This window comes from Schistocerca gregaria, chromosome X (assembly GCF_023897955.1).
Source record: "Schistocerca gregaria isolate iqSchGreg1 chromosome X, iqSchGreg1.2, whole genome shotgun sequence".
Classification (NCBI taxonomy): domain Eukaryota; kingdom Metazoa; phylum Arthropoda; class Insecta; order Orthoptera; family Acrididae; genus Schistocerca; species Schistocerca gregaria.
Window position 1 is genome coordinate 674,638,449 of NC_064931.1, and position 23,531 is coordinate 674,661,979.

Below are 23,531 nucleotides of genomic sequence, written 5' to 3' on the forward strand. Positions count from 1 at the left end.
AGGTATTGAATATCATTGGGGAGAAGAGGAGTTTGTGTCTCAACTTGACTAGAAGAAGGGATCGGTTGGTAGTACATGTTCTGAGGCATCAAGGGATCACAAATTTAGCATTGGAGGGCAGTGTGGAGTGTAAAACTCCTAGAGGGAGACCAAGAGGTGAATACACTAAGCAAGTTCAGAAGGATGTAGGTTGCAGTAAGTACTGGCAGATAAGAAGTTTGCACAGGATAGAGTAGCATGGAGAGCTGCATGAAACCAGTCTCAGGACTGAAGACGAAAACAACAACAACAACAACAACAGGAAACTTGAAACATATACCAGAATAATTATCAGTTTGTTAGTACATTACATGAATAATGTAGACCTGAGTTCAAAATTTTTTCAACCTCAATTATGTGCATAGAATAGATGATAGAAATGTACTAAAGTTCATTTCAGGTAAGGGAACCTTTATTAGACCACCAATCGTTGAAATACCTGTATCAATGTGCATGTAGAAGAACATTGCATTGGCATAAATAAAGATGTTATGTTTTATGGCTTGGGTACTAAGGAGAACTTTCAGGGCTGTAGAACTAGTCAATAATGTGTTGCTCAATTGAAATTTTGGTATCGCCACCAGCAGACAAATGTATGGACACAGATGAACTGCAGTGGGTCCTGTGGTAGAGTAGTGCAGAAAGCTATCATGGATGTCATGTGTGGTGTGTCATATGGGCAGAACTGCTGACTCAGGTGTTTACTTGCCAGGGACGATAGGTTGGGCCAGTGAGTTCCTATGGAGTGATCGACTAACACTGACCTGGCTTCCACATTGCAGCATGCTTTTGTTTCCACATTTCTTTGGTAATTCATGCTGGTTGCATTTTGTGCTTTTCTCCCTGTCTACATGGTGTTTGGACTCCCTGTTCCCCCATAGATCAACTTGCACATTGAGTTTATCCTCTTCTGCAGTCCAGCTTCCAGGCTCCTGGATTGAGTGCCCACAGTTGGCTAGATTAGTGACATTTGTGCTGATGGCTAGGTTTTGCAACATTGTTGTGCCTGTGCAGATACAAAAGAAACAATTATGTTGAAGTATGGTTTTTCACTGTATTAAGTGTTGCAAATATTAATTCTAGATTTGCATGAGGCATTTGGTTCTATAAATCATACATTACTTTTATCCAAATTAGTGGTATAAGAGCAGTATCACTAAAATTCATAAGTTATCTCTGAGATGGGAGACAGTATGCTAAACTCTCTTATAAGAATGGAAGTAAAAATGCTTCACAGTAAAATCAGCATACAAGACTCTCAACTTTGGAGTTCCCAGGGCAGTATTCTTAGATCATAAAACTTAAAGCTAGTCAACTATGCTGCTGATACAGCATTTATTATCCTCAGCCACAATGAGCAGATAGCATTCCAAAACAATATAGACAACTTTGAACTAATCATGGAACATCTGATCATGAATAAACTTATACCGAATAAGGCCAAGACTGTTGTGATAAAGTTGGTGCTCAATTGCAACCAGTCTCAAGTGTATATAAACAGTTGAAACATCCAATAAACATACATTTTCAGACATTGTTATTGATGAGTGTCTTACATGAAAAGAGTCTGTCAGCTACATCTGTAAAGAGACTAGCTGAAATATTTGGTTACTAAAACACCTGAAAAATATATAACTCCTCCTATCATTAAACAAATGCGCTATGGATTAATCCCTTCAAATTTACAACACGAGACTGAAATTTGGGGAGGAGCACCCACAGTCTACATGCATAAAATATTCAGGCTTCAGAAGATACTAGTTATGGTAATTACTACTGTAAGCAAACACTAGTCATGTTGGGACTATATTAAGTATAATTTATTGACTATATAATAAAGGTATATGCTTATGGCAATTATATGATGCAATAAGCATAATGAATAGACATTTTATTAATTCAATACATGAACAAGGTGTATTCAAATAACTTACGGGAATGCAGCTAGTTGACGACATTCTATACACTGGGGGAAACTAAGGTCTCATAAGATGTTGTTATTATCATACTGAGTAACAAAAGAGCTACAAATGAAAGTCCACTTGCATTTTGTAATAGGTTGCCAAATAATGTAAAGCAGCTCTGTGGAAATTTCTTTAAGAGCAAGTTGAAACAGCTTTTGATTAAAAGAATTTTATATCCACTCAGACATTTCTGAACTCCATTATCAGTAGTATTACTTTTGAATGTTGCAGTGTATTAGTGATGGTGAATGTTTATATAATGGCATCTAATGTGCTTCTATTTTAGCTTATGTATTCCTTATATGTACGACATGATATCATCATTGTAAGTGTGCGGTAATTACAATGTTCAAGGCTGTAAAGGTATCATAGACAAATAAAGGTTAATAATAATAATAATAATAATAATAATAATAATAATAATAATAATAATAATAATAATATCATTTCTGATGTTATAAAATTCCTATACTGGTGCTTTTCTTTGTTAATAATCATGCATAATAATATTGTATTATATTGTATTGTATGGAACTGAGGACCTAGAAATGATGGAGAGGCTTCGTACCTGCCATAGCCCACAGTGGTACACAATCCCACAACTGGCTACAGCAGTCCACTCACCCCACCGCCGCCCAACACTGAACCAAGGGCTATTGTGCTGTTCAAGGCTGTAAAGGTATCATAGACAAATAAAGGTTAATAATAATAATAATAATAATAATAATAATAATAATAATAATAATAATATCATTTCAGATGTTATAAAATTCCTATACTGGTGCTTTTCTTTGTTAATAATCATGCATAATAATATTGTATTATATTGTATTGTATGGAACTGAGGACCTAGAAATGATGGAGAGGCTTCGTACCTGCCATAGCCCACAGTGGTACACAATCCCACAACAGGCTACAGCAGTCCACTCACCCCACCGCCGCCCAACACTGAACCCAGGGCTATTGTGCGGTTCAGCCCCCAGTGGACACCTCCCCTCCCCCAGGAACATATCACACCAGACAAGTGTAACCCCAATGTTTGCATGGTAGAGTAATGATGGTGTATTCGTGCATGGAGAAAGTGTTTGCGAAGCAATCACTGACATAGTGTAACTGAGGCAGAATAAGTAGAACTAGCCCACATTTGCCAATGCAGATGGAAAACCGCCTTAAAAACCATCCACAGACTTGCTGGCACACCGGTCCTCGACACTAATCCATCGCATGGATTTGTGCCGGGGACTGGCATGCCTCCTACCCTGAAAGCAGTGCGTTAGACCATACAGCTGACCAAGCGGGCATGCATAATAGTACATACCTATAACTATATTTGGGTATTTCAGGCACATCATATTGTCATGTGCTTGTTCCTTAATACTATCTATGATGAGTTTCCATTGTGTTGATTTATTTTGATTTGAAAAGTGTACTTGTAATACTGCATCTATGTTTATGTAACTTATTGTCTGTTCTGGATAAGCAATGCCCCAGTTGCAGATATTTTAATTATTTGGGCAAAATGTGAAGATGGCAAGTTACGAGGATTCATTGTGAAAAGGAATGGAGCTAAAGGATTGGTAACACCCAAAATAGAAGGCAAACTCTCACTTCAGGCATCTGCTACAGGAATAAGTTTCTTAGATGAAGTTGAAGTTCCAGAGGAAAACGTTCTTCCTGGTGTGACTAGTTTCAAAGTAAGCTTGAAATTTGTTCTTGTCATGTGTCACCATAACTCACTACCATGATCCCTAATCTTATACCAGAACATACTGAATATTGGCAGAGTAATTCAGTCAAGAATTGCAATGTGTGAGACTGACAAGTACGTTGCGACACCAACCAAGAGCAGTATTTAATTCTTTGTTAAATGAGAATTGTGTGTTGGTAGGAACAAGTGACGGCAAAGTGTTATGTTTTGTGTATGTATTAACTCAGAACAGCAAGAAAAATTTCTTTATGCTAGTAGAAGCATCTTTAGGCAACAGATGCAAAAGTTACTTTATTTTCTAAAATTTTCTTCTTTGTTATGCCTGTAATGTCTAGAACTTACTTTAGATTCCACAGATGACTGTATTTTAATTCCCTTAGCTGAAGTTTTACCCAGCAAAGTGATCCAATTATCTGGCCAGGGTGTCGGTGCCCCTGTGTTCATGCCCTATAAGCAAGGAGGGGAGGTAGTAATGGTGTACTTTCCAGTACTGTTACAAGAGGAGTGCTGTCACACGCTAAATGTCTATACTCACATCTGAATGAAGTACCCATTTAGAATAAGACCAGAATTGGGACATGTAGTATATCTCACCTTGGCTGCTCACATTGGGCAGCAGTAATTAGGGCAATATCTGGAAAACTATCTTCCCCAGTGACATCGCCATCTTCTACGTGTGTATCTGTTGATTCTTTGTCTGCTGTTTCACTGAAGGATGAAAATGCTGACTTTTTGTTTTTGAATCTGTGCTGAGTGATTTTCTTTATATTTTCAGTTCCTTGGCCATCAAAGTGTGTCTCCTCCAGTCATCATCACACACTTTTTTGGCATGATATGTATACTTTCAAGTCTTCTAATGACACACCAGTAAAAGATAACGTCACAGCCATATAAGCAAAGTGACATTGTGGTCTAGTGGTTAGCATTTTTGGCTAGTAATGCCAAGGTCCTGTGTTTGATTCCCAGTGACCATCTCAAATTTTTTGTAGGTGGAAAGGTTTGGAAGGAAATCCACTTAGCCTTGTAATGCCAACTATAACCAGAAAAATTGATGCATAAATCTCCAAAGTAGTGTTACATCAAAAGGTACGCACCAAGCTAGATGACAAATGACATTTATTTATTAGCAGCAGAAGCATGAGCTGTTAAGTTTTTCAGGTTAGAGAGCAAGATGTGTGATGTATCATGATTATCTTTGCAAGATTTCATAATAGTTCTGTATGATGTAGGTCTAGATGGAGTGACAGTAGTAAGAAGGGGCATGTTTTACAAGAGATTACCAATTGAATAAAGAGAAAATGTTTGTTGCTCCGTAATTAATGTGAAAGTTTGGTTTTCTTTGTCTCTACAGATTTGTAGTTTATTTGCCATTTCTACATGATAGTCTGAAGTTTTCCTGTTGCAGTCACAGAGGAAATGTGAACAAAAAATAAAACTCTGCAGTCACAACAATGAAACACTCTCTGGCACTGTAGTCCGATGACACTGTTCACACATTGCCACTTTGTAATATTTTTCACAGTGTAGTGTCTATGGGTCCATGGCTCATCTAAGTAAACCATTGGTCACTTTATGCTAATGCTTCATTTTTTAAAATTTTTTTGAAGTCTGTTATCATGGGCTTTTTTGCCAGTATGTTCATGACTCATTCATTCTAGCAACTTCTAAAATCAAATCACATAGATGGAACAGTTTTTCTTAGAGTTTCTTTTCTAGTAGGGAAGGCTAATTCAGTGAAACAACAGCTGTGAAATTTCTGTAATGATTGTATTTCCTTCCATGTCCATAATATTGTAACAATTTATTTAGATCACCAATGGTATGCATTTCTCTAATTCTGTTTTGGGGCACATACTTGATGTCCGTATCCACTTGGCATCATATCCCTCCTTCTGTAATTTGCACACCATTCCTTAACTGAATGCATCTTTTATCACCTTCTGTGTCAGCACTATCACACTTTCCTTATTGTCATTGCCTGTAATATTAATGATGTTAATAGCAAGTAGTCATGGCTTTCCACAAAGGTATTTTCTGCAGTCCATTTTTGTGCTCGCACTCTGAGTTGGACTGGAACGTTACTGTAACGAGTCACATTGCCAAGTAGTTCCCATTACAGCCAGGTAACTGATTCACCTTGCCGAGTAATACAAAGTGCTTATTGTAATTGTTGAATTCATCAGTCTGAAGACTGACTTGTTTTCCTGTATAAGCCTTTTACTACCTGCATAACTAATGCACCCTACATCAATTTAAACCTGTCAACTGTATTTAACATTGATTTCCTCCTGCAACTTTTACCCTTGACACGTTCCTCTAGGCCAAATTAAACTATTCTTTGATGCCTCAGGATGTGTCTAATCAATCACTTTCTTCTGTTAGGCAAGTTTTGATGTTGACCTCTTTGATGTCGAATTCCATTCAGTACCTGCTTGTTACTTATCCAATCTATTCATTTAATCTTCAGGATTTTTCTGTAGCACCACATAAGCTTATATTCTCTTTACCATTTATTTTCTTCATTTCACTTCTACATGACACCACACTCCAAATGGATACATTCATAAAAGGCTCCCTAACACTTAAATTTGTATTTGTTGTTAACATCATCTTGCTTTTCAGGAAAGTTTTTCTTGCTATTGCCAGTCTATGTTTCATGTCATTTGTACGTCTGCTGTCATCAGTTATTTTGCTACCCAAATAGTATGATTTCTCTACTTTCAGCACTTAATTTTATAATCATCACCTGATATAATTCAACTACACTCCATTACTCCTGTTTCACTTTCTTAGATGTTAATTTTATATTCTGTTTTCAAGACAATGTTCACCCCATTCAGCTGATGTTGCAAATACTTTGCGACACGTTCCATAATTTCAGTGTCATCATCAAACCTTAAAGTTTCTTGTCTGGGAACATAAATTCTTTTTTCCATGTTTCTCCTTGGTTTCCTTTGATGCTTGTTCAATTTACAGATAAAGTTACTTAGGGTATATGCTACAATCCTGTCTCACTCTTTTCGCAATTACTGCCTCACTTTCATGTCCTTTGACTCTGACCTGTACTTATTTTAGATAACCTTTCACTCCATGTGTTTTATCATTGATAAATTCATAATTTTGAGGAGAGTATTCCTGTCAACACTGTCAAATGCTTTTCCTCCGTCTACAGATAGTATAAATGTCTATTTATGCAATACATCAAACTGAGATCAGTGCATATGTTTTTGTCATCCTCTTTAGTTATCATGGAATCACTTCTTTCTTGGGATCTGACATTTTCTTCATACACTGATGAATATTGGTTCTATGAAGGGTGAACCATAATTCCACCAGTACACTTTCAGAGGTAGTAGCATGAACAAAACAAGAAAGAAATTTCTAGTAAACATAAGCTCTAAAATGCATACCTTAAGAGCTATGAGCACTTGTTCAGTACAAGTGATGTGTTTCACAGTAGCAAAGATGACCATGTGCTCGTAGCTCTTAAGGTACCAATTTTGGAGCCCATGCTTGCTAGACTTTTTTTCTTGTTTTGATCCATACTACCAGCTGTGAATGTTTTTCTGTGGAATTGGTTCACCCTGTATAATGCAGTCTCTACATATGAAATAACCTTGGCAATTGTTAATTTGAAACCCTTTGGGTATGAACACTAATTCTTCCTTCTCATATAGAAATACTACTGTACTCACCTGTGTGTGTTCGATATTCACTCTGTAGGTTCTAAATATTCTTGTCAGTTTTATATTTTCTTTTGAAATATGATGCAACCACTGAACTCTAAAACATACACTATAATCTAATCATCAGATGAACATGTTAACTGTTGCAGAGGATTGTTTTTCATGATCTCACTAATATCCAAAAGCCACTCATTGTGAGAATGCAATTGCAGCAGTGCTAGAGAGGGAGCAGTGCTGTAGGTTTTGTGCCATTTTATTTTGAGACTAAAGCTTGCTGTAGTTTGACAGAAAGCATGGCAAATAGATAGGTCAGGCTGAATGCCTTCTGTTTTTGTCCAAAGTTTTTGTACATTTGGGTACAAAAATCCTCAGTAATTATCAAATTTGTGTGTGCTTCAGAGGAATTAGAAATTCAGAGAAGAAGAAAGTTGCTTAAAATCTACTGCTGTCTTTTGAATGCATGGAAATAAAATATCCAAATTCATAATAGTGATTATGTATAAAACGATTTTTTTGTTTAGCAGGATATAAGCAGAGTTTAGTTTCTGAGAGGATGAAACTGGTACAAGGGTATACTCTGCAATGGTTTTAAGGTAACGACTGAATTTGATGTACCATAAACTGGGTTAAATTATGCAACCTGGGTTACTTTACACACTTCCCATTAAGTTCTGTGGGGTACCGCCCATGGCCTGTTTTGGAAATTCTGAGTAAAATGGCTGCTTAGATAAGACATAGTGAACTTTACTGGATTGTAAGATCATGACAGTGTTGTCCGTACATCATGCTGCAGGATGATAAATGCAGTTAATTGGATGTGAGTATGTTTACGTATTTTTACAGTGTTTAGAAACTGTCATTGCCATGTCATAATTATGTGGAACAGTAGGTGAAACACTCTTTTAGTGGAGACATTTTACTAGCAAGCTGAAAACAAGCAATGGTGTGTGACTTTTGATTGGGTGGGGGTAACTTTACGACGACTGCAAACAAAAGCAGAAAATAAGGATACTGAGGAAATTATTGGACAAGTGCTATCTTATGATGAGATTCAAGTTAAGTTTGTGAAGATGACAGGTGACTCAACATAGACATTTGTATGGCCTGATGTTGGAGATATCTCCAAAATCAATAACTAGGGGCTACTTGATGAACATGTGGGATAACAAAATGATCTTCGTAGTTCAAAGAACACCTGCAATCTTTTATGTATGTATCCAGTCTTTACTGAAGTGAAATCAAGGTTAGTAGTGCCTCATCCTGCTATAGAAATACTATACAAGTGAAGAGTGAGAAACTCGTGCTCCAGACACAGCGGAAACATTATTTTCAATTTACATAATAAAAACTTAAAATTTAAATGACTTGCCATATTCCATTTATCCTTGTAATAGGTTCCAACAAGTCAATAAAGGTATGAAAAGTGTCATGCCACTTCAGATTTCTGTTTTCTTTCCATTTAAAATTTACAGACATGTGTAAAGTTACCCATTATAAGGCCATACTGCCAAATAGCTTGCAAAGTAGACTGAAGAGCCAAAAAACTGGTACACCTTCCTAATATGGTGTAGGGCCCCTGCAAGCATGCAGAAGTGCCACAACATGATGTGGCATGGACTCGACTAATGTCAGAAGTAGCGCTGGAGGGAACTGACACCATGAATGCTTCAGGGCTGTCCATAAATTCATAAGAGTATGAGAGGGTGGAATCTCTTCTGCACAGCACGTTGCAAGGCATCCCAGATATGCTCAATAATGTTCATGTCTGGGGATGCGGAAGTGTTTAAAGTCAGAAGAATGTTCCTGGAGCCACTCTATAGCAATTATGGGTGTATGGGGTGTTGCAGTGTCCTACTGGAATTGCCCATGTCTGTTGGAATCCACAGTGGACATGAATAATGGATACAGGCGATGAGACAGGATGCTTACGTATGTGTCATCTATCACAGTCATCTCTAGACATATCAAGGGCCCCATAGCACTCCCAACTGCACATGCGCCACACTTTTACAGAGCCTCCACCAGCTTGAACGGTCCTCAGTTGACATGAAGGGTCCATGAATTAATGAGGTTGTCTCCATACCCTTACACATCCATCCGTTTGTTTCCAGTCATCAACAGTCCAATGTCGGCGTTGATGATCACAGGTGAGGTGTAAAGCTTCATGTTGTGCAGTCATCAAGGGTACACGAGTGGGCCTTCAGCTCCAAAAGACTATGTTGATGATGTTTCATTGAATGGTTCACACACTGACACTTATTGATGGCCCAGCATTGAAATCTGCAGCAATTTGTGGAAGGGTTGCACTTCTGTCATGCTGAACTATTCTCTTCAGCTGTCGTTGGTCCTGTTCTTGCAGGTCTTTTTCCAGCTGCTGAGATGTCAGAGGATTGAAGTTTTACTGGATTCCTGATATTCACCATACACTCGTGAAATGGTCATATGGGAAAATCCCCACTTCATTGCTGCCTCGGAGATGCTGTGTCCCATCCCTCGTGCACCGAGTATAACACCACGTGCAAACTCACTTAAATATTGATAACCTGGCATTGTAGCAGCAGTAACTCATCTAACAACTGCACCAGACACTTGTTGTCTTATATAGCCATTGCCGACTGCAATGCCATATTCTGCCTGTTTAAATATCTCTGCATTTGAATATGCATGTACTCTTTGAATGGAGTAACTTTACACACAATGTTGTTAAAACAAGTCATAAACACGATTTCCACTCATTTTGCGGTTACAATTGCCCTTAAGAACCAGAATGATATGCAAAAACCCATTTATATCATTTATATAACTAACCACTAACCACCTCCCCCTTTGAACCATAGTCCTTGCCGTTGGTGGGGAGGCTTGCGTGCCTCACAGATACAGATAGCTGTACCGTATGTGCAACCACAACAGAGGGGTATCTGTTGAGAGGCCAGACAAATGTATGGTTCCTGAAGAAAGGCAGCAGCCTTTTCAGTAGTTGCAGGGACAACAGTCTGGATGATTGACTGATCTGGCCTAGTAACACTAACCAAAAGAGCCTCGCTGTGCTGGTTCTCCGAATGGTTGAAAGCAAGGGGAAACTACAGCCACAATTTTTCCTGAGGGCATGCAGGTTTACTCTATGGTTAATGATGATGGTTTCCTCTTAGGTAAAATATTCCGGAGGTAAAATAGTCCCCCATTCAGATCTCCGGGTGGGGACTACTCAGGAGGACACTGTTATGAGGAGAAACAAAACTGGCATTCTACAGGTCGGAGTGTGGAATGTCAGATCCCTTAATCGGGCAGGTAGATTACAAAATTTAAAGAGGGAAATGGGTGAGTTAGTGTTAGATATAGTGGGAATTAGTGAAGTTCGGTGGCAGGAGGAACAAGACTTTTGGTGAGGTCAGAAAGCAGTAAAGGAAACAAAAGAAAAGTTCAGAGTAGGTATTAAAGTCCATGGAGAAGAAATAAAAGCTTTAAGGTTCACCAATGACATTGTAATTCTGTCAGAGACAGCAAAGGACTTGGAAGAGCAGTGGAACGGAATGGACAGTGTCTTGAAGGGAGGATATAAGATGAACATCAACAAAAGCAAAATGAGGATAATGGAATGTCGTCTAATTAAGTCGGGTGATACTTAGGGAATTAGATTAGGAACTTAGATACTTAAAGTAGTAAAGGAGTTTTGCTATTTGGGGAGCAAAATAACTAATGATGCTCGAAGTACAGAGGATATAAGATGTACACTGTCAATGGCAAGCAATCTGTTTCTGAAGGAGTGAAATTTGTTAACATCGATTTAAGTGCAAGGAAGTCGTTTCTGAAAGTATTTGTATGGAGTGTAGCCACGTATGGAAGTGAAACATGGACGATAAATAGTTTAGACAAGAAGAGAATAGAAGCTTTCGAAATGTGGTGCTGCAGAAGAATGCTGAAAATTAGAAGGGTAGATCACACAACTAACGAGGAGGTATTGAATATGATTGCGGAGAAGAGGAGTTTGTGTCACAACTTGACTAGAAGAAGGGATTGGTTGGTAGGACATGTTCTGAGGCATCAAGGGATCACCAATTTAGTATTGGAGAGCAGCGTGGAGGGTAAAAATCGTAGAGGGAGACCAAGAGATGAAAACACTTAGCAGATTCAGAGGGATGTAGCTTGCAGTAGGTACTGGGGGATGAAGAAGCTTGCACAGGATAAGGTATAATGGAGAGCTGCATCAAAGCAGTCTCAGGACTGAAGACCACAACAACAACAACAACAACAACAACAACATAACTAACCACACTTTATAAAATCAAGAAAACACAAAAAATGTGTTTATACTATCTCCAGTTGACAGTAACAGGAATATTCTTAGTTTTGATGTGAAAAGAAGAAAAAATGGAGGAGAATGAAATACTTTTTTTGTGCAAATAAGAAAAACTATTGGCTCTGGCCAGCTGTATTAAGACAATACATTTTACTGATATTAAGCTTGCAGTGACTCAAAAATGATCATCATTGTCTTGTATTGTATTGTATGTTAACCGGGGGCCTAGAAACAATGCAGAGGCTCCCTCCCAGCCACAGGCACAGTGGTCCACAACCCTACGATGACTACCGCAGTCCACGTCACCCCTCTACCGCCCAACACCAAACCACTCTTTCAGAGTTATTGTGCGTTTTGACCACAGCTCTGTGGTCTAATGATTTTATCAACCAGACTGACCATCTTCATCTAAATGAGGGTGACAGTATGGTCTTCAGGAACAACGGTTACAACATTCTTCAAATAAATGGAGTGCTTTCAAGTGAGAATTACAATAAGACCACCAACAAAAAGTAGGAAAAGAAACTTGTCTTCTTGCCATTCTGTGGGTCCATGATGAGCAAGACAAGCCACCTACTGAAAAGACACAAAATGAAATTGATCTTCAGGTCTCTGATAAATATTCGGAAGTCCTGAGACCAGTTAGAGATGGAGCAGGTCACAGAATACCGCGGGTCTACAAGATGGCTTGCGAGTGCAGCCAGTCAAATGTTGGAAATCAGTATGAATGGTAGAACAATGCAGACAGAAGAACAAGAGGCTTTATTGCATACACTACCTTGAGAAATCCACTTGAGCTGAACATGCTTTAGAAAATGGTCGTCAGATCAAATTCGATGAAACCACTGTTGTGGCTCACACTAATGGCTTTTGGGACTGTGTAATTAAGGAAGCCACTGAAATAAAAATCACCAAAACGCCCTTAATGGAGATGGTCTCCAGCAGCTCATAATGATGTGGAATCCAGAGATCACATGGTTGTAGTGAGCATATTGAATGCCAAGTCAAATTATGCTCATATATGGCAAGGCTGTGAGCAGCAATGATACCAGCTGGCATCTAGCATATACAAGGGTGTACCAGCAGCCCACTGGCAGTCATACCTCTTGAAAATGGCCAATGAGCCCTTGGCTGAAAGCTTGTGACGTTCACCTGCTTTGTTTCTTCATTGGTCCTTGGTGTTGACGTACTGCATTGTTATACTGACTGAAAAATACTGGGGGGTGGAAGTTCAACACTGACTACTGTAATTAATGTAGCTAACAGTTGCACAGTTGTGTTTCACAGTTCTTTACTGTCACTGTCCACAAGCCCCAATATTACACAGTTCACTATTGGTAAATATTGATAAGCCTCATTAATAGGTTGCAGGGAAACACCAGCATACTGCTATGATAGTTTGCTGTTGAACATCTATGAGCAGTAGAAACCTAATCACACAGTTCACAGTTCTTGCAGAAGAATAAGGTATGTGTGACACTGTTTCTCAAATAACTTGAACAGACATTGTCATTGCCTTAACACATGGCCATTTGCGTTACACTAATTCCACTGTTAAATTTGATGCATTGTTGTTACTTGAAGCAGTACATAATTTCCCTCAGAAAATTGGCCGTGGAAGGAGTGTCTCAGGACAAAAAATAGGGCCTTTATAAATCCTCACAGTAATAGGCACTGAGACTATACTTTTTTGATGTTTTAAGATACAGAAATTACAAGTAAAACATAACTCATTCAATTAAATGAATAGATCGAAAAATTCCTCCTTTTTAACAGTTCTCTCTACCACAAAGATTAGGCCAAATTATTTGTTTAAATAATGAAATTAGCAGATCTAGTTATGCAAACAGTGCTTTTGAGAAATCTGGTAATTATTTTGGAATTAAATAAGGGCTGGCTTTGCTAACATGTTTTCTAATAGAGCCAAGTAAATACTTAAAAGATTCTAGTAGTTCTTCTTCCAAATGTTTATAATTATTACAGATTTTATTTTTGTTTATAAGTAAACAATAGAATTTTAAGTCCTGAAACAATTACTGATTTCACTCTATAACAAAATATATTAACTAGAAATGGTTAAAATATATTAGGAAATTAATTACATACACAAAGCTAAGCACCAAATTAGACCTGGTGCAGGTGATGTGATGTAGGTGGTGACCTGATAAAGATAGCTACTCAAACTGATGGCATTAATCTGCATTTCATGCAACTGTTTCAGCATCATGATCAGCCTCATCTTAATGCAGCTGTTAAGCACGTTAACATTGGGCTGGAGAGGGCACTGATGGCAGAGGGCATGGGTCACATTGCAGTGGTGCCAGTTGAGTTTATCAGTAGATCAGGTTTTACTAGGCATGGCCTGCACCTCAACAGGTATGGGGAGGGGAGACTGGGAAAGCTTATAGGTGACAGTGTAGTGGGTGGTGGGAGGATCACTCTTGGGAAAATTCCTGTAGTAGTTGGTGTTAGAGCTGCACCGTTTTTGAATGAAGTCAGCTGATGGGTATACCTGCTTAAAGGAAGTCCCTCTAAGGGCTCACCTTCAGAGGATGTCATGTTTCCAAGCAGAGAACGAGACAGCATATTTCATCACAATATTAAAGATATTAGAAATGAAGTTAGTGAACTGCTTATAGATGTTGACTATGAAATTATTCGTATATCGGAGCACCACTTAAATAATTTGACAATTCAGAGGCTTCCTTTACCAGGATACAGGTTAGCTGGCTGCTTTTCAAGGATTTCGTTGTGCGGGGGAGAGTGGTCATGTACGTAAAAAACAGTATTCCTTTTGAGTCCATAGAGGTATGTACCATGGCACTGCACTGAACAGATATTTGAATGTTGTGCAGTTGCAGTTGAATTTAGTGAAACTAAACTTTTAATTGTTGTTGTTTATAGGTCCCCTAATTTTGACTTCAGAGCATTTCTGCCCAAGCTGGAGGGGGTTTTTGATTCACTTTATAGGAAGTATGAGAAATTAGTTTTATGTGGTGACCTCAGTATAAACTTTGTACATGATGGTGCAAGAAAAATGATGTTGGTAGATCTAAATTCATATGAGCTGATGCAGACTGTGTTTTTCCAACTAGGGTGCAGGGGAACAGTAGCACAGCTGTAAACAAGATTTTTATTCATTCTTAATTACTAGATGGGCATTCTGTTAGTAAAAGGGTGATTTCCCTTTCAGACGATGATGCACCAATTTGAACACTAAAAGGATTTTGTACTCAAACAAATGTCACATATAATTACAAACTATGCAGGAAAGTTAATCCAAAAGCCAGTCGGAGTGGCCGAGCTGTTCTAGGGGCTACATTCTGGAACCGTGCAACCGCTACGGTCACAGACTCGAATCCTACATCGGGGATGAATGTGTGTGTTGTCCTTAGGTTAGTTAGCTTTAAGTAGTTCTACGTTCTAGGGGACTGATGACCTCTGAAGTTAAGCCCCGTAGTGCTCAGAGCCATTTGAACCATTTAATCCAAAAGCGATTGAGAATTTTTTAAACCTTGTCAAGGAACACGAGTGGCAGGGTGTTTATAGTGCTGGTAACATAGATGACAAATATAATGCTTTCCTTAACACATTTCTGATACTCTTTGAGAGCTGCTTTCCATTAGAATGTCCTAAATAGGGTTGTTGTGGTCTTCAGTCCTGAGACTGGTTTGATGCAGCTGTCCATGCCACTCTATCCTGTGCAAGCTACTTCACCTTCCAGTACCTACTGCAGCCTACATCCTTCTGAATCTGCTTAGTGTATTCATCTCTTGGTCTCCCTCTGCGATTTTTACCCTCCACGCTGCCCTCCAATATTAAATTGGTTCTTACTCGATGTCTCAGAACATGTCCTACCAGCCGATCCCTTCTTCTAGTCAAGTTGTGCAACAAGCTCCTCTTCTCCCCAATTCTGTTCAATACCTCCTCATTAGTTATGTGATCTATCCATCTAATCTTCAGCATTCTTCTGTATCACCACATTTCGAAAGCTTCTATTCTCTTCTTGTCCAAACTATTTATCGTCCATGTTTCACTTCCATACATGGCTACACTCCATACAATTACTTTCAGAATCGACTTCCTAACATTTAAATCTATACTCGATGTTAACAAAATTTTCTTCTTCAGAAACGCTTTACTTGCCATTGCCAGTCTACATTTCATATCCTCTCTACTTCAACTATCATCAGCTGTTTTGCTCCCCTAATAGCAAAACTCCTTTACTACTTTAAGTGTCTCATTTCCTAATCTAATACCCTCAGCATCACCCAACTTAATTCTACTACATTCCATTACCCTCGTTTTGCTTTTGTTGATGTTCATCTTATACCCTCCTTTCAAGACACTGTCCATTCCGTTCAATTGCTCTTCCAAGTCCTTTGCCGTCTCTGACAGAATTACAATGTCATCGGGAAACCTCCAAGTTTTTATTTCTTCTCCATGGATTTTAATACCTACTCTGAACTTATCTTTTGTTTCCTTTATTGCTTGCTCAATATACAGATTGAATGACATCGGGGATAAGCTACAACCCTGTCTCACTCCCTTCCCAACCACTGCTTCCCTTTCATACCCCTCGACTCTTATAACTGCCATCTGCTTTCCATACAAATTGTAAATAGCTTTCACTCCCTGTATTTTACCCCTGACACCTTCTGAATTTGAAAGAGAGTATTCCAATGAACATTGTCTAAAGCTTTCTCTAAGTCTACAAATGCTAGAAACGTAGGTTTGCCTTTTCTTAATCTAGCTTCTAGGATAAGCCATAGGGTCAGTATTGCCTCACGTGTCCCAACATTTCAATCCAAACTGATCTAAACTGAGGTCGGCTTCTACCAGTTTTTCCATTCGTCTGTAAATAATTCGCGTTAGTATTTTGCAGCTGTGATAGTTCAGTAATTTTCACATCTGTCAACACCTGCTTTCTTTGGGATTGGAATTATTATATTCTTCTTGATGTCTGAGAGTATTTCGCTCGTCTCATACAACTTGCTCACCAGATGGTAGAGTTTTTTCAGGACTGGCTCTCCCAAGGCCGTCAGTAGTTCTAATGGAATGGTGTCTACTCCCGGGGCCTTGTTTCAACTTAGGTCTTTCAGAGCTCTGTCAAACTCTTCACGCAGTATCATATCTTCCATTTCATCTTCATCTGCCTCCTCTTCCATTTCCATAAAACTGTCCTCAAAAACATTGCCCCTGTATAGACCCTCTAAATATTCCTTCCACCTTTTTGCTTTCCCGTCATTGCTTAGAACTGGGTTTCCATCTGAGCCCTTGATATTCTTGCAAGTGGTTCTCTTTTCTCCAAAGCTCTCTTTAATTTTCTTGTAGGCAGTATCTATCTTATTCCTCATGAGATAAGCCTCTACATCCTTACATTTGTCCTCTAGCTATCCGTGCTTAGCCATTTTGCATTTCCTGTCGATCTCATTTTTGAGGCGTTTGTATTCCTTTTTGCCTGCTTCACTTAATGCATTTTTGTACTTTCCCCTTTCATCAATTAAATTCAGCATTTCCTTTGCTACCCAAGGACTTCTGCTAGCCCTCATCTTTTTACCTACTTGATCCTCTGCTGCCTTCACTACTTCATTCCTCAGAGCCACCCATTCTTCTTCTACTGTATTTCTTTCCCCATTCCTGTCAATTGTTATCTTATGCTCTCCCTGAAACTCTGTACAGCCTCTTGGTCTTTCAATTTTAATCTACAGTTGATAACCAATAGATTGTGTTCAGAGTCCACATCTGATACTGGAAATGTCTTTAATTTTAAAACCTGGTTCCTAAATCTCTGTCTTACCATTATATAATCTATCTTAAAACTATTAGTATCTCCAGGCTGCTTACATGCATACAACCTTCTTTTATGGATCTTGAACCAAGTGTTAGCTGTGGTTAAGTTGTTCTCTGTGCAAAATTCTACCAGGTGGCTTCCTCATTCATTTCTTACCCCCACTCCATATTCACCAACTACGTTTCCTTCTCTTCCTTTTCCTACTATTGAATTCCAGTCACCCATGACTATTAAATCTTCGTCTCCCTTCACCATCTGAATAATTTCTGTTATCTCATCATACATTTCTTCAATTTCTTCATCTGCAGAGCTAGTTGGCATATACACTCTGATCCATAGAATGCCAGTTTTTTTTTTTTTTTTTTCCTGATAACGACGTCCTCTCGAGTAGTCCCCGCCCGGAGATCTGAATGGGGGACTATTTTACCTCCGGAATATTTTACCCAAGAGGACGCCTTCATCATTTAATCATACAGTAAAGCTGTATACCCTCAGGAACAATTACAGCTGTAGTTTCCCCTTGCTTTCAGCCGTTCGCAATACCAGAACAGCAAGGCCATTTTGGTTAGTGTTACAAAACCAGATCAGTCAATCATCCAGACTGTGCCCCTGCAACTACTGAAAAGGCTGCTGCCCCTCTTCAGGAACCACACGTTTGTCTGGCCTCTCAACAGATACCCCTCCTTTGTGGTTGCACCTACAGTACAGCTATCTGTATTGTTGAAGCACGCAAGCCTCCCCACCAATGAAAAAGTCCATGGTTCAGTGGTGGCGGGGGAGGGGGGGGGGGCTAAATAGGGTACTAGCAGTAAAAGGCAGCCTGGGTGGCTAACTAGTGGGGTAAGGATATTATGTAGAACAAAGTGGGAATTATATCAAAACGGTAGAAGTGGTCACATTCAAGCTACAGTAGTGCATTGCAAACAGTACTTCAAGGTGCTTAAAAATGTTATTAGGAAGACAAAGAGTACATGGCATGCAAATAGAATAGCTCATTCACAGGATAAAATTAAAACCATATGGTCAGTTGTGAAGAATGTGTCCGGTCAGCAGCATAAGGTCGGCAATATAAAGTCAATTTCTCTTACTTCTATATCAGATATATGTACAGTATTTAAGAGTCATTTTCTGAACATTGCTGGTGAATTAAATAAAAATTTAGTTTCTACAGGAAATTATATAACACTCTTAGCAAATGCCTTTCCGAGATAGATGTCTGAAATATTTCTCTGTGATACAGACAAGGGTGAGATTGAGTGAGTAATTATATCACTGAAGACTACGGACTCTCATGGATATGATGGAGTGCCTAGCAGAATATTAAAGAACTTTGCTGCACGTGTTAGCCCTGTATTTAGCCATATTTCTAATTTTTCGTTTAGAAATGGTCAGTTTCCTGAATCATTAAAGTACTCAGTAGGAAAGCCACTTTATAAAAAGGAAGAAAGGGATAATGAAGACCATTTTCGACCTATTTCTATGCCATCAATGTTTGCTAAAGTCATTGAAAATGCTCTGTATGTAAGGATAATTGATAATTTTATATCACACATTTTGCTATCAAATGTTCAGTTCGGCTTTAGAAGTCGTTTAACAACACAAAATACTATATTCTCTTTTCTCTGTGAGGTACTTGATGTGTTAAACAAAAGGTTTCGAGTATTGGGCATATTTTTGATTTAACTAAGGTGTTTGACTATGTTGGTCACAAAATGTTGCTGCAGAAATTGGACTATTATGGAATGTGTGTAGTAGCTCACAACTGGTTCACTTCTTACTTTAGCAGCAGACAGCAAAAGGTCATTATTCACAGTGTTGAGAATAGTGGTGATGTGGAGTCTGAGTGGGGTATGGTCAAATGGGAGGTGCTACAGGGATCAGTGTTGGGGCCACTCCTATTCCTTATTTATATAAATGATATGCTCTCTAGTATTTCAGGTAACTCTAAAATATTTCTGTTTGCTGATAACACTAGCTTGGTAGTAATGGATATTATGTGCAACATTGGCTCGGTTTCAAATAGTGCAGTTCATGACATAAGTTCATGGCTTGTAGAAAATAAGCTAGTGCTAAATCACAGTAAGACTCAGCTTTCATAGTTTCTAACACACAATTCAACAAAACCTGACATTTTAATTTCACAGAATGGTTGTATGATTAATGAAACTGAACAGTTCAAATTTCTAGGTGTTCAGATAGATAGTAAACTGTCATGGAAAGCCCACATTCAGGATTTTGTCCAAATACTTAATGATGCCATTTTTACTGTTCGAACAGTATCTAAAGTAAGTGATCATTCAACATGAAAATGAGTCTGCTTTGCTTATTTTCATTAACTTATGACATAAGTCTTATGCCATATGGTATTATATCTTCAGGTAACACTTATCATTCTCAAAAGGTATCTGTGCTTCAGAAGTGCACAGTTCGGGCAATAAGTTCACAAATCTCTTGTTGACCCCTGTGCGCTAGTCTGAGTATTGACATTGGCCTCTCAGTATATTTATTCTTTACTGTCATTTATTATTAACAATATCAGCTTATTCCCAAGAGTTAGTGGCTTTCACTCAGTTAATACTAGACAGAAATCCAATCTTCATTTGGATTGCACTTCCTTAACCCTTGTGCAGGAAGGTGTGCAGTATATTATTGCAGCCATTTTCAATGAGTTACCACAAGAGTTCAAAAATCTTAGCAGTCATCTGTGCACTTTGAAACTGAAACTGCAGTGTGTCCTCATGTGTTCCTTCTTCTATTCTGCCGAGGAGTTCCTTGAAAAATTAAGCTCATTCCTATGTTATATTGTTGACTGCATTTACTTAAACTTATGGCTTGTATTTTTTGGGTCCATACACATTTTATTTTATCTGCTATTACTTTTATGTTTTAATTTCATCTTCTGACATGTTCCATGACCTTGGAGATTTGCTACTCAATTTGGTCCTACAGAACTTGATGTGTTAATAAAAAGAAAAAAGAGCTGTGTATTTCATAGTCTTATCATGCAAAGATAGTACATTGTGATTGTAAATTTTTGGAATGGATTCATTTGTGGGTTTATAGCTATTTATTGTATTTACAGCATCTTTACTTCAAGGTCAGCCAACCAGGCCTATTTCTTTACCTTTCTTATGTCTTCTCAGAAACTGGTATATAATTGTATATTTAGCATTATTTATTTCTTGTACATCCACCTTTGGCGAGTCCTTTTCTATCCATCTTTTTGCAATGCGTGTTGGCTTTTTCATGTTTGCCATGTGTATGAGAGAGACAAGCCTATTACAATTGTGGAACTTCCCTCTTCTGTTTAACTATAGCCTATGAAATGCAAATTCTTTTCATTAGTGCAGATGATAGAAATGCGCAAAGAATATAACAGAATCACTTGTATTTCATACTGTCAGAAAATAATTTTTGGAGCAAACTTTGTTGCATCAGTTAGTTATCAATAAGCTACCAATTTAATTGTCTGTTTGGCTACATAGGAACCTTACATGTTATATGTTCTGAATTTCCAGCACATTTATCTCGTTTCAATGACTTAACAGTGTCATTCACTATTATAAAATAGTATTAACGAATTTGACACTTTTGTGGCTTGTGTTTCATAGTAGTAATATTTGATCTGTACAACTATTTTATTGGCAGCCATTGCTGCCTGATTATTTACCATCATTGGAAAGCCATTATTGAAAAATCAAGATAAGAATAGGTTGAATCTATACTATCTGATTTCCCATGCTGTATTAATTTTGTAAGTCTAACCTGGAAGAGGTCCAAAAATTCAAAAAGATGCTCAGAAGATACTGTTAACAAAGTATTTTATTGCTGTAGTAGCTTACCTGAACTCCTATTTTTTTATTCATTATTAAACCTACTCCTGCATTTTCCCTATTTGATTTTGTATTTATAACCCTGTGTTCATCTGAGCAAAAGTCTTGTTCCTCCTGGCATCCTCTGTGAAGTATCTTATATGGAAACCAAATTGGGAAGGAATCAGAAAGTAATTGCTACATGTCAATAAATCTGATCATAAATAGTCTTCCAAAATATTTTGAAAAGTAAGTGGCAGGAGATAGGCAGGTTTAAAGTTGAACGATACAAACTTATGTTTGCTTTTACAGGCTGATATCAAAACAGCATACTTTTATCTGTAGGAAATAAAACCAATTATTTTCTTTAATTGTATTGCCAGTTAAAGATTTCCAATATGTATGATCGTTTCTACTAATTTTAAGAAAACACAATTAGTGTGAGACACTACTCTTTCATCTAAAGTGAGAAAATGTGTACAATTATGTTGCTACTCTTTTTCAAATTATCTTCTTCTTCCCCATGGTTAGGCAAATCATCCTGCAGCTGAGCACCGATTTCATGAAGTACTGTAAGCAAATTGTTGACACAATTACTTTGGATGTTCTAAGTTCAATCATGGAATAATATAGGTTCCCATCTCCAGATGTGTACATAATTCCCATATCAACGATCAGATTGTCGCATAGATTAAAGCTGTATCCATTACACTCATTTCTGATGGATGATCCGATTTATTCTTCAATACCCAAAAGAAAAAAGTAATTCTCATCCCTAGGTTCTCACATCTCCAGATGTGTACATAATTTCCAAATCAACAATCAGATTGTCACGTAGATTAAAGTTGTATTCATTACACTCATTTATCATGGCTGATCTGATTTATTCTTCATAGCCTAAAAGAAAAAAAAAATACTCACAACCCTACGATCTGTTATCTTGTGGATGGATCTTCGTAAACATGGCAAATGTATTCTTAGTTGAGGCACATTGGATTATATAATCAATACTCATTTGGCTCTCACAGTTTACACAATGTGGATATAATGAACTCGAAGAATACTGAGGAATTGATGCATACTGTAACAGGCAAAACTAAAAAAGGCCTCATGTTTGAAGTGAAGATGATAAAATTTTTCTCTGTGTTCTTTTTGTATTCAAAATAAACTCTTCCATGTTTCTCATTTTTATTGTAAGTGTTTGATCTGTTGTAACTTAAGGTTCTTTTTTGTGCCCTTTTTCTTCAGGTACCTTTTACCTGTCTTCGTAATGCTCATTGTGGTATTTGTTGGGGAGCCCTGAGTGCAGCAGAGTTTTCCTTAGCAGAAGCATGTCGATATACACTAGAGCATCACCAGTTTGGACAGCCTTTAGCAGCCACCCAGCTCATTCAGAAGAAATTAGCAGATATGCTTACAGAAATATCAATAGGTCTTCAAGCATGTCTTCATGTGGGTCGCCTGAACGATAAGAATTTGTAAATGTACTAATTTTTGAGGAAAAAGATTTTGTAATATTGCTGATTTTAATCACAAAGACAAAACAACATATTCAATCAAATCAAAACTTAATTGGAAATATGTTGAAAAAAACCTTGATAATCCAAACTTGTTCATTACTGAAAATAAATTTTTTAATTAAGGGTAAAATATAAGGTATATCAAAAAATAATAACACTTTTCACCCTAGAATTCTGTCCTGTGGTATTAACTGCCTCTATGAAGACACATTGACTTGTAACTACTTTTATGTCATAATTTTCAAAGTTACACAAGAAATGCTATGTAATTCATTTGGGAATGAAGATGTTCACTGTCAACTGAGAAATTCCTGGTAACAAAACTCACTCAGGCTTAGTGTGATGCAGAAAGCAGTGGGTTATGCACTCCCAAAAATAATTCACCCCTTATCCAAGTATGTGAAAAATCTAATATACAATGTAATTAACTTCAAACGCAAACTAAAATCGTGTCTGCTTGACATCTCCATCTCCATAGGAAAAGGATGGAATATTAGAGCTTAACATTGTCATTGATGAGGTCATTAGAAATAGGTTGGAGAGGAAATCAGCTGTGCCCTTTTAAAAGTACCTTTCCAAGGTACTTTCCCAGCATTTGCCTTAAACTGTTTAAGCAAATCAAGGAAAACCTAAATCAGGATGTCCAGGTGGGGATTTGAACCGAATGAGTTGAGTGTCTTACACTGTGCCATTTTGCTTGTATACAATTGA

General features: G+C 37.9%; 1 protein-coding gene across 1 annotated transcript; it reads left to right on the forward strand.

The window, feature by feature from the left end:
* Nucleotides 1-267: 267 nt before the first annotated feature.
* On the forward strand, nucleotides 268-22,782 carry LOC126297760 (glutaryl-CoA dehydrogenase, mitochondrial-like; the record flags this gene model as incomplete). Its single annotated transcript, XM_049988934.1, has 3 exons — nucleotides 268-274; nucleotides 3,474-3,697; nucleotides 22,549-22,782. Coding segments are annotated over 3 exons (465 nt in total), but the record flags the coding sequence as incomplete, so codon positions are not given.
* Between the last annotated feature and the right edge of the window lie 749 nt (nucleotides 22,783-23,531).